At 41.8% G+C, this 12,520-nt stretch overlaps 1 protein-coding gene across 3 annotated transcripts in view; it reads left to right on the top strand.

The window, feature by feature from the left end:
* The first annotated feature begins 472 nt into the window (after positions 1-472).
* Positions 473-12,520, top strand: part of MSRA (methionine sulfoxide reductase A) — a 443,018-nt gene continuing 430,970 nt past the window's right edge. The window contains exon 1 of one of the 3 annotated variants that reach the window (XM_027600674.2): positions 473-831. In XM_027600674.2, coding sequence (XP_027456475.1) covers positions 696-831 — 136 coding nt within the window. In that variant the 5' untranslated portion in view covers positions 473-695. Of the gene's footprint in view, positions 832-960; positions 1,173-12,520 lie in introns of those variants that run through there. The other 2 variants (XM_027600673.2, XM_027600677.1) reach the window with 2 other exon arrangements.

Here is a 12,520-nt window from a genome sequence, read left to right as displayed (position 1 = left end):
GCTACTGGTGGTATTAGTGCTTTATTTTCCCTCCTGCAAAATGGGTTTATCAGTGTATATATGTATTGTGTATATATACATAAAACATTTTGAATTATCTTCCCTATTCTGAACTTTTTGAAAATTGTGCTTAGTTTTTATTCTGGATACTCTTTTTGATAATTTATCATTATAATGGCTGCAGTGGAAATACTCATACATTCTAGCTGCCTGTAAAGTAGGTTGTCTTATATCTTATTGGGCACACTGAATAACTGCTAAGGTTTTTTAAGGAGGGTACGAACTTTAAAATCAAAGGCTAGGCATTATTATTATTGGCCTCTGCCGCTTCACGTACTTTCGTATCGCAATTAGTACATTTGTTCTCTGCCTGGGAACTTTGTACTGAAGCCGAACCAGAAAGACTCGCTGGTGCCTCCTAGGACCAGGCACCCCCCGCGCCGTCTCCCCTCCCACCCCTGGGCGAGAACACGCCCTCAGTTACTGCCGGTCTGACCCGAGCCTTAGGTAACTTCTATTCCGGGGCGGCGGTGGCCACAGCCAGCAGCGCAAGCGGGCCTCAGCTGACCCCCGCCCGCAGCGCGGCCCAGTGCACCGGGGTCCCGCAGCCGGGCGCCAGCTGCCCACTCCGCAGGGGCGGCTCCGCTCTCGACCGCGCCGTTCTGTTTGGCGGCCTCTAGGCCAGCCGCCCGCCCATGCTCTCAGCCACCAGGAGGGCTGGCCAGCTCTTCCACATTCGCTTTCCCGTTTCGAGAATGAGCAACTCCGCCTCTAAGATCGTCAGCCCCCAGGAGGCCTTGCCGGGCCGGAAGGAGCCGATCCCCTATACGGGTAAGGACGCGTGCGCGCGCAGAAGGCTCTGTTATTGTCGTGGCGCATGCGCATCAGCGCCCGGTGGCTGCGCGTCCTCTGCCCGCCCGGAAGAGAGCCGAGGGCCGGCCTCTGGTGGATAGTTAGGCTGGGGTCTGCGCAGGCGCGGAGAGGCTCCGACCCGGGGGGCGTGGGGAGGGGTCGTAGCTTTTTCTTTGTTTGGCTTCTCACCCCCTGAAACAGCACGAAGCACTTTGATGGAATCTAATATGTTGGTATAACTCACCTAGAGTGCAAATACCCCGGCGGCTCCAAACTTTGGGTAGGAAAAGCGCTGACCCGATTTCCGCTCTTTCTCACAGGTGTGTGAGCCCTCAGTCCCGGCTTCTGTGCCTCCCTTTTTCTTTCTCTTATGTACGGTCCGCTGGGATACTGGCCACTTTCAGCGATGGTGCCGTGTTGTGTTGTCACTGGAAGCAATGAATGATACAGAACGATGAAAACTGCAGTTCTGAAATTGTATCTCAGACCACTGTACCGGTTGCAAGAATTATCCTCAGGCTTCCATTATTCTCCCTGAGTGCCCGGTTTCTCCCAATTGGCAGGCGCTGCCTCTGGCCCCGTGCTCGCGGGTCTGCCGGTATCAGTAGTCGGAGGTGTCGCTTTAAAGCTGTGCTTTACAAACTTAAAAATAATTTTCTAACCTCATACCAAAACTTTTGGAAAATACAGTAAAAAAAAAAAAAAAAGCCAGAAAAATGATCACATGGTTGGGTGCCCAGTAATGTTAAACTACTCTAAAAGTTATTTGCATAAAGCTTAAACCTCAGTTTCTGTCGCAGACTGGTAGCGGTTCGCAGACATCCCAGGTCCACCAACCAAGGACCATTGCCATTATCTTGGTGCAGTGCTTCTCAAAGCGTGGTCCCTACAATTAGTGTTTTAAACAAACCCTTTGGGTGAATCTAATACACTCCATAGTTTGTAAACCACTGCTTTAGAGCTGTTGGAGAATTAAATGGTGATTAGTCCTTTACATATGGCTCAATGCCAAGATAAAGCCTGCATTTAAAAATTCCTGGGAATTCTGTTTTTCTTTTCCTTAAAGAATTACTGAGTTATAGGAGGAGGTCATAGTGAGGGTGTGCATATCATACACAGTATTCAGTATCAGTATGAGATTGGAAAAGATAGAGAGGTTTTTTGAATGTGGGGCAGTTTGGAAACTGACACTGTGTAACTTGTTTCTCCAACTGCATTAGCAGTTTGGCTTCCTATGCCCCGCTCACTTCAACTCCACCTCATGGTCAGCCCTAAAAGTTTTATTTTTGACTCAAATTCAGAGAATGAGTTTTAAACTTCATTTTAAAAATAAATTCTCTTTTACAAACCACTATTCATAAATGGATACTTAAAGGCAGTGCTTTTTCAATGCTGAACACCCCCAGCTTGTACTAAACTTCCTCTTTACATACTACAGTCTCTTTGGTATGCCCTCCCAGACATCTAAAAAAGAACAAATGAACACAAAAATCTTTTTTTTTGAAAACAAAAATCTTGATCAGATTTGCAAACTGGTTCAAGATCAACTTTGACCAAAATGTAGTTCTGCTTAATCTTTTTTTTTTTTTTTTAAGATTTATTTGTTTATTTGACAGAGAGAGACACAGCGAGAGAAGGAACACAAGCAGGGGGAGTGGGAGAGGGACAAGCAGGCTTCCCGCTGAGCAGGGAGCCCCAATGCTGGGCTCCATCCCAGGACCCTGGGATCATGACCTGAGCCGAATGCAGACGCTTAAGGACTGAGCCACCCAGGCGCCCCTAGTTCTGCTTAATCTTAACCAAAGTCTTCTCAATCACTTACCTGATACATAAATGACATTTTTGGTAAAAGATTAACCAATATGACAGAAACGAGCCAATGATTTGTCACATCCACCTAGTAACTCTAGTGGAAAACCTCAGGGTTTGGTTCTCTTCCAGGCTCTTCGGTCTTTTTATGTAGCCATGCATACATCTCTGTATCTGGACCAGTAAACTGCTTTTTTTGGTGTAGGGCCAAGCCTACAATGCATGTGCATGTGCAATGCGTATGTCCCTATTGCTCAGCTGTTTTAACTCTTTTCCTGCCCAAATACTTCAGTTTTAGATTGTGGCCTTTCCAGTCCCTACTCCTGGTACAACTCCTCCCTTGACAGGTTGCCAAATGTTCTGACTGGCCCAGAAATGGGCAGTATTACCTCCTTGGTAGGTTTTGGTGGCTGTAAGCTTGAAACTTATGGACTTAAGTATTATTTTTTTGAAAGTCGAATTCATCTCTATCCCAAGCTCCAATCTGTTTAGTAGCCCTTCACTCCTTATTATCTCTGCCTGTTGTTAATTGTACCCTGACTTTCAAACGTTCTGTGACAGAAGCATCACCTTTTGATTTTAGAAGATAAGGCCTGTTTAGTGTCTTTGGTTCAGCCTAGTACTAGGGTCTGTCTTTGTGCCCTATTACCAAATACTTTAGGTGTGAAGAGTTATCATTTTAGCTTTAATCCTACCTTTTTTTTGGTATTCAGAAGGAAACTTACACCCTTTTATAAACTGTGGCCAAGTAGTAGATTACTACTTTGCAAGAGGGTAAGATTCAGTCCTTCAAACTTCTGTAGTGTTAAATTTCTCCCAGGCTACCTGTAGTGGATGAAAAGATGAATAGTCCTATTTTGGGTGACTGGTCATGACTAAACTTGGACTGGACTGGCTCATTTGAAGCAGACCCTGTTCAAGTTGGTAGGGGGTCCTGGACAGCACCGGCTGGCTGGCAGGGCATACAAGCAGTTTACCTGATCTTATATGTGGAGGTGGTCTCTCTCTGTTTCAGTGCCTGGCTGTAAAGCAATACTCAGAGAACTTTGGGACTGGGGGAAAAGTGGAATTCATGCTTGTTGAACTGAATTGTTGGGCAGTTAATTGCTAGATAGGCAGGAGGTGGAAGGCTTATACTGAAAACCTATGTTGTTAAAATGTAAGTTTATTATAGTTAGAACTAATCTTATTTCCAGTGAATTAATTACTGTAAAAGCCCAGTTTTTATTTTGTATGGCACCTTTTTTTTTTTTTTTGCATTTTGGAAATATTGCTAATCTGGTTTTTTGGTCAGGTGTTTGGGATTTGGAGATATCATCCAAGATAACATTGACAGCTCATATTTAATCTCTGCTTTCTTGGGCTTATATTCTTAGGTAGTGTTCACTGTATTACTGTGTTGTTGTTGTTGTTGTTGTTGTTTTTCCTGGCAAGAGGAAGAGATGTAGAACACCTGCTCAGAGTATACTCTTTTAAGAACTTTAAGTATAAATAGAAAAACAGTAAAACAATATGAGTAATCCAAAAGGTGGTTTCTTGGAAAACAATTGAACTGTAACAATAAAATTTATATACTATCTAATAAAAAAGGAAGAAAGTACAAATACATAAAATAAGAACTGAGAGGGGAGTAAATAGAAGTAGAAAACTTAAAGAATTATAAGATACTAACTCTTTGAAAATAAATTTGAAAACTTGGATGGAATAGATAATTTTTAGGCAAATATAATTGACCCAGATTGATACCAGAAAGATCCCGTTCTGTTTAGGAAATCTTAACAGAATGATTTTTCTAGAAGAAATGAAGTCATCCAAGAGTTGCCTCCTCTCAAAGCATCATGTTCAGACAATTTTACAGGGCACTCCTACTACTCACAACCCTGAGATCATGACCTGAGCCAAAATCAAGAGTCGGATGCTTAACCAACTAAGCCACCCAGGTGCCCCTATGTCTAATTTTTTGAGGAATCTCCATACTGTTTTCCATGGTGGCTGCACCACTTTGCATTCCCACCAACAGTACATGAGGGTTCCTTTTACTTCACATCTTCACCAACACTTGTTGTTTCTTATTTTTGATTTTAGCCATTCTAACAGATGTGAGGTAGTATCTCATTGTGGTTTTGATTTGCACTTCTCTGACAATGAGGGATGTTGAGCATCTTTTCATATGTCTCTTCTTTGGAGAAATGTCTGTTCATGTCTTATGTCCGATTTAAAATTGGATTATTATTTTTTTTGGTGTTGAGAAAATTTTCATCTTTCTATAACTTGTGGCTTAGTAGATTTCTACTTTGCAAGAAGATAAGATTCAAACCTTCAAACTTCTTCAATGTGAAGCTTTTGCAAGGCTGCCTAAAGTGGATCAAAGCATGACTAGGCCTATTCCGGGTAATTGGTTATTATTTAACATTGTTTTGTAAGTGATAGCTAATGTAGTCAGATAGGAGAAGGCAATTAGAAATGTACAAATTGGAAAAGAGAAGGTAAAACTAGACAACAACCAGTAGCTTTACTCTATGCAAACAACTTGTTAGAAAATATAATGGAAGAACACACCCCATTTATAACAGCAACCAAAAAAGATAAAATTTATGTATAAACTTGGCAAAAAATATGCAAGACCTAAGTGAAGAAAACTTCCAAATGCTACTGAAGGACACAAAAGAAGACTTGCACAAATGGTAAGACATACCAGGTTCTTGGATAAGAGTGAACAGGAAACATACAAGTTCTCCCTATAAGTTAATTTATAAAGGAACATGCTTTTAATAAAAGTACTAATTTTTTTTGTTTTATTCTAGAACCAGACACATTAATTAAAAAAATTCATATGGAAAAATAAACAGGAAGAGTTACAGTAACTGTCAAAGAAGAGCAAAGAGGGGCAGCTGGTCCTACCACATAGTAAAAGTGAAGCTTAATAACTTAAACAATGTGATACTGGTCCATGAATAAGTAGGTCAATGGGATAGAATAGAAAGATCAGAAATTCTTTTTAAATCTTTTTTTTTTAAAAGATTTTATTTATTTGAGGCAGAGAGAATGGGAGAGAGAGAGCACATGAGAGGCGGGAGGGTCAGAGGGAGAAGCAGACTCTGCTGAGCAGGGAGCCCGATGCGGAACTCGATCCAGGGCTCCAGGATCATGACCTGAGCCGAAGGCAGTCGCTTAAGCAGCTGAGCCACCCAGGCGCCCGAAAGATCAGAAATTCTTAAATATATATGGAAATGTAGTATATCGTAAAGGTGATATCTCAAATCAGTGGGGAAAAGATGGAGCATTCAATAATAAATGGTTATGGGACAACTGGGTAGCCAAAATGAAAAAAAAAAAAGTTGGATCTGTACTTTACCTCGTAAACCAGAATAAGTTCCCAAACAGATATTTTATGATAATAGCTCATGCTTATTAGGTGTGTGCTGTAGGTCAGGCACTCTAGTAATTACTTTACATTTGCTAAGACATTTAATCCTCACAGTAACCCCCTGGGGTAGTAATTATTATTAACCCCATTTGTTGATGTGGAAACATCAACTCTATATGGGTTGGGTGACTTATCCAAGGTCATATAGCTAGTAAGTGGTGCAGCTGGGACATGAATGTGGGCTATTTGGCTCTAGAGTTTGTGATCTTAACTACTGTACTGTTTTTTCATTTAGTTACTTGTGAAAATGAAACAGTTTAAGTGAGAGAATGGGAGAATTCCTTTATAATCTTGGGATGAGGAAGGCCTTTCCAACTATGACTTGAAAATCAGAAGACTTAAAAAATTGATAAATTAGATCACATCAAAGTAAAAATATTCTCATGGCAAAAATTACCATAAGCAAATTCAGAAGACAGACTGGGATAAATATTTGCAACTTATAAGTGAAGGACTGTTGTCCCTAATATATAAGAAGCTCCTAGAAATTAATAAGAAAACACCAACATCTGTTAGAAAAATAGGCAGAGGTTATAAACAGATAGTTTATAGAAAAGCAAGTACAATTGGCTCTTAAACATATAAAGGGGTGCTCAACTTCACTCATAATGAGGAGGATGCAAACACCATTTTTCATTTTTCAGATTGGCAAAAATCCAGAACTTTGATGGTACACTTTGTTGGTAAATCCTTAAGGAAAAAGGCACTCTTGTACATTGCTGGCGAGACTGTAAATTGGCTCCACTCTTATGGAAGGCAATTTGGCAATATCTATAAAAAATTTAAATGCATATACCTTTTGACCCAGGAATTCAATTCTGGGAATTTATCCTACAGATACACTTGCACACATGCCAAATGATGACTATACCAGGTTATTCACTGCAGCTTTGTTTGCGGTAGCCAAAGATTGGAAACAACCCAAATGCCCATCAATAGGAGCTAGTTAAATAAATTGTGGTTCATCCTCACAATGGAATATGCAGCTGTAAAAAAGAACGTGGAAAATCTATATGAATGGGTATGGAGAGATTGCCAAGATACAGTGTTACGTGAAAAAAGCAGGGTCAGAACAGTGTTAATATGGTATGCTAATTTTTGTGTGAACAGGGAGGAAAATAATAAGATGTGTGCACAAAGAAACTTTGAAAGGATAGCTAAGAAGCTAATAGCTGGGGAGAGGGCTATGCGGTGAGCTGAAGATGGATGGGACACACAAGTGGGAGACTTTCCTTCATGCTTTCTTGTAACTTGATTCTTGTAATGTGACTGCATTATTGAGTTAACTCCACTATGAGGATGATCTCTCTCTCTGGTTTTTAGTTTAATTGACCACGTTTCTATCATCTTTTGTCATCCCTATTTCAAGTTCTTACTTTTTTTTAAATTTTGCTCTCTTTTTCTTGTCAAGTAAGTCTTTTTTTTCTTCCCCAACTTGCTTTTGTAATCAGAATCTACATTTTGGCGTGATTTAAAAAAATCTATATTTAGAGGGTGAAATTGGAATAAGTTAATCCAAGTCATTTTACATTTCATAAATATTCATTTTTATTGAAGCATCAATTGTGGTGGCATCATTTATACAAAGAAAAGATCTTTGGGGACAAATTCCTTCCACTATTATGTAGAAGGCATTATGTGTATTTCTTTTATTTTGAGTGATGTACATAGACTTTTAAAAGAAAATGATAGAAAACAATTTTCCTTTTAGAAAAATTTTCCCCAATGTGTGATTAATTTCTAAATCGGAGGACACAACTATTATTTTTCCTCTTCACATCTTGTCTAAAGCTCTTTATTTTACCCTCTGTTTCAGAACCCTCAGTGTTTCCCTGAAGTCCCTGGGATAAGGGTATTCCGTACCTCCCATGATCTGATCCTTACCTTCCCAGCCTTTCTTCCTGCTGTGCCCCATAGAACCCCATCCTCTGGCTAACATGTGCTTCTGTGTTCTGCCTCTGGAGTTGCTCATGTTATTCTACCCAAGTGGGTTCCACATTGCCAGTGTTTTCATTTAGTCATTCATTAAATGTCTATTAAATGCCTCCTTAGGTAAAATAATGTTTTCCATATATGCTTATCCTACCTCATCTTCAGAACTTGCCCTGATTGGATTCCATTTCTCCTATAAATGCATCCCTTTTCTCTCCAACCTAAGTGATTCTTTTTTCTTTTGTTTTCCTTTTCTCACCTCCTCTCTTCTTTCTTTCTTTTTTAAAGATTTTATTTATTTGACACAGAGAGAGAACACAAGCAGGGGGAGAGGAAGAGGGAGAAGCGTGCTCCCTGCTGATCATGATGCGGGGCTTGATCCCAGGATCCTGGGATCATGACCTGAGCTGAAGGCAGATGCTAAACTGACTGAGACACTCATGCACCCCAGTCCCTTTCTTTTCTTCTGGACAAATAATTATGTACTGTTGCATGAATCCTCCTCTTGGATCTTGTATTGTTACTTAGATGTCGTGTTACTACCCAGGTTGTTAAATCTACGTCTTATCTCCTCATATGAGGGGGAGCTCCCTTGAAAGATGGCTGTCCAGAGGGAGGAGCCCTCTTTCACTCCTTGAAGGGAGGGGCTGGCTATGGTTGATACTGTTTTATCCTTCAGTTTGTAGTACTTCACAGAGGACACTGTCTACATCGGGCACTCAGTTATGGTTTGCGAATATTGGGGAAAGTATGACTAATGCTGGTTGAAGGTGGTCTTTTTGTGTGACCATTGTGTGACCATTGTGACACAGAGAAGCTAACATAGCTCATCTTTTGTCCCTGGGGTATATATCCTAAATCGTTTTTTCATTAGTAGTGATAGATTTGGGCTGATTACAGACTTTCTTCTCAATTACTCTTGTTACCAGTAGTAAACTTTTCTGTTGGCCAGGGTGAATGATGAGGAGCCCCTCACCTTTAAATCGCTAAACAGGGACTTGGCTAGGAATCTGCAGCAGTAGTTGGGAAAGAGGCATCCTGCTCAGCACAGTCCATGGGGGACCCTGGTCTGCTTCCTTCAGGATCAGGGGTGACAGCGAGCCCCTGCTTCAGCTGGGGGAGGGAGGAGAGTGAGGACAGTTGAGGTGAGAAATGGGAAGCTGGTTGGGTGAGGAGACATCAGCCCCAAGAGAGCCAGTGGCCTCCACGCCCTCAGCAAGAACCAGAGTGGAACCTTTTTGCTAGGCTTGGTCTGCCCCTTCATAGACCCCAGTGCTTTGCCAGCCATCACCGCTGCTGCCTTGGCAGATGGCCAGACGCCTTCCCATGCCACGGCAGCTGGCTGGCCCTGTCATCTTGCACCAGCCAAAATCTTTGAACTCTGGTGAAGTGTGAAAGACTGAATTCTGCAAAAGATGGATTCAGAGTGTCAATGCATGATGAGTGAAAGTTGTGGATCCTCTGTATCCTGTTCTTTCATCTCTCTTCCATCATAAATTCCCAGTTTGTCTGAGAGCGTCCAGTAGCTAATGTTTTGTGAAAATGTAGCACTAGACTGCAAACTACTAAAGGGCTGGATTTGGTTTATTCGTTGTGCCTGGAACACAGTAGGCTGACAATAAATATTTGAGGAATGACCGTAGCATGTTAGGTTGTGAGCTCTGAGAGGCGGGCCCCTGTGAGCAGTAGCACACATAATAGACATACACATATTATGTATAATGGCACTTAGTAGGTAGTCAATAAATGTCTGAATTCATAATGGAGAGAACAGTGCACTGAAGAAGACAGGAAGGGTAGGGATTTGGGGCCTTGGGATTGCCATTGTTTGCTGGTTTCCAAAATGTTAATGGGTTTTCCTCCCATACCAGAAAACTTTATCAGCTGGACAGAATTTCTGCTGCCAAATGGAAATGTATGGGACGAGGAGTTGGCCATACTTGAGGAATGGAGTGTCTGTCTACCCTGTTACACGATGGCAATTTCCTTACTTGCTGCTGCTTTTCTTTCCTCTGGTTCAGAGCATCAGTCCAGGCTTAGCTTCACAGAACTGAGTTTCTGCCATGCTTCCCAGAGATTTCATTACAGCACACTTCTGCTGGGTATGGGTTTGTCATGGTTTAGTGTCTTCTTATTTTAACTTGTATCTAAGCTAAGAGATAATAAGAGGTTGGCAGTACCTGACAACGGTCTTATCTTTGAATAAGCAGAATTGGCATTTGCTGGCATTGCCCCCTTCACTGCCCTCATTTTATTGTGGCTTTACTCTTTCCACCCCTCTTTTCATGGATGGCTAGCTTCTTTCTAATCACTCTTGCCTGCAGATGGCTCCTGAAATCTAGATCTCATTTTGCAAAAGTTCTGCTTTCCATTGCCGTTTTCCTAAAGGCGTTTAGGATTTGACTGTCCTGCTATAACCCTAAACTCAGTTCTAAAACCATACTTACCATTTTGCCTTCAAAACATTGGATACATATTTTAATTTCTCCATTTCTGTCAGTGGTACTGCTACAACCTCAAGTCCCCCAAACCTTAGTTGCATTTGTTTTTGAACCTGGCCTCTGTATTTAATATGTCCCTCCTCCAATAAGTCTTGATTGTTCCTTGTTTTCTCTATTAGGGTTCTCCAGAGAAACAGAATCAGTGGGATATATATAGATATATAGAAAGAAATTTATTACGAGAGATTGGCTTACATGGTAATGGAAGCTGAGAAGTCCAAGATTTGCCATATGTAAGCTGGAGGCCCAGGATAGTGTGGTTCTAGTCCAGCTCTGAAGGCCTGACAACCGGCCTTCAGAGCTGGACTAGTGTTAAGTCCTAGTCCAAGTCCTAAGGTCTGAGGGCAGTAGAAGATGGATGCCCCAGTTCAAGCAGAGAGAGCACATTCACCCTTTCTCCATCTTTTTGTTCTAGTCTGATCAGATTGGGTGAAGCGTCCCCACACTGATGGGTGCCATCTTTTTTACCCAGTGTACCCATTCCAATGCTAATCTCATCCAGAAGCACCTTCACAGGCACACCCAGGAATAAGGTTTTACCAGCCATCTGGGCATCCCGTAGCCCAGTCAAGTTGAAACATAAAATAACCATTACACTTTCCTTGGTCTCTGCCTTCATTCTCCTCAGTCTACTATGACCACTGCTATCAGACATCTGTTTAATCCTCAGATTTCATACTATCACTGCTTGGAAAATAATGGTGACTGTATGTGATTGGTATGATTATAACTGAACTCAAGGGTACATCACTTGGGTGCATCAAATTGAACACAACCCAAAGAAGTGTTGAAAGCAAAGAACTTTTTATTACTCATTGTAAGTAAGGAGACAGGGAGATAGCTCTCAAAGCACTGTCTTCCCATGGGGTTAGCACAAGAAGCTTTTATTCAGTGTATTGGGGGTGGGGGCAGAGAGCTTGCATATACATTAAGGAACTTATACCTAATCTGTTACTTAGGCACTTTGGTTCAATTGCTCATGCCTAGCCTGTCAACATGCTTGTGCATACATTGCTCAAAAAATGGCAGGAAGCCCCACCCATAGGAGGAGATCTTAGTATTATAATGAACTAAAGGTACCTTCAGGACAATTTGGGGGCTTCTGCACAGGTCCTCTGCTCCCAACCCACTCAAGCTGGCTCATGCGTGGGGCTATCAGGCCAACACCTACCTAGCTAGACAACGCCTTGGCAGGAACTGCTGATTTTCAAAAACAGAACACATTCCTTCCCTGCTTTTGTCCTTTCCCTCTCCTCCCTTCTACTGAGAGCTTGCAGCCCTCTGATTTGAGTAACTTCTGTTGCATCCTAGCTAACATGATGACACTCTTCATCCTGGAGTTAGAAACTTCCTCTACCTTGCTAACTTCAGTGTTCCTAGTCTCTACAACCCCCCCCCCCCCGCCCCCCGCCCCAGCTGGCTCTGCTCTTGGTTCCTTCCTTCTAGGACATTTGCTTTCTTCCTCATAGCCCGTCTAAATCTTCCTGGGTCTTTCAAGGCTCAACTCAGTCCTTTCCCTTCCATGCTGCCTTTTGGGGGTGGTTTCAACTTTGATTGCTCTTAAGAGTTTGTTGTGATTCCATTTCTTTGTGTCTTCTTCAATTTCTTTCATGAGTATTTTAGTTTTCTGAGTACAGATCCTTTGCCTCTTTGGTTAAATTTATTCCTAGGTATCTTATGGTTTTGGGTGCAATTGTAAATGGGATCGACTCCTTGATTTGTCTCTCTTCTGTCTTGTTGGTGTATAGGAATGCCACTGATTTCAGTGCATTGATTTTATATCCTGCTACTTTACTGAATTCCTGTATGAGTTCTAGCAACATATGTTAAGAAAAAAGAAAAAGAAGAAGATAGCAGGAGGGGAAGAATGAAGGGGAGTAAGTCGGATGGGGAGAGGAACCGTGAGAGACGATGGACGCTGTAAAACAAACTGAGGGTTCTAGAGGGGAGGAGGGTGGGGGGATGGGTTAGCCTGGTGATGGGTATTAAAGAGGGCACA

The sequence above is a fragment of the Zalophus californianus genome, chromosome 2 (assembly GCF_009762305.2).
Source record: "Zalophus californianus isolate mZalCal1 chromosome 2, mZalCal1.pri.v2, whole genome shotgun sequence".
Classification (NCBI taxonomy): Eukaryota; Metazoa; Chordata; class Mammalia; order Carnivora; family Otariidae; genus Zalophus; species Zalophus californianus.
Note: the sequence above shows the minus strand (reverse complement) of the source record. Positions and strands in the feature narration are given on the sequence as shown.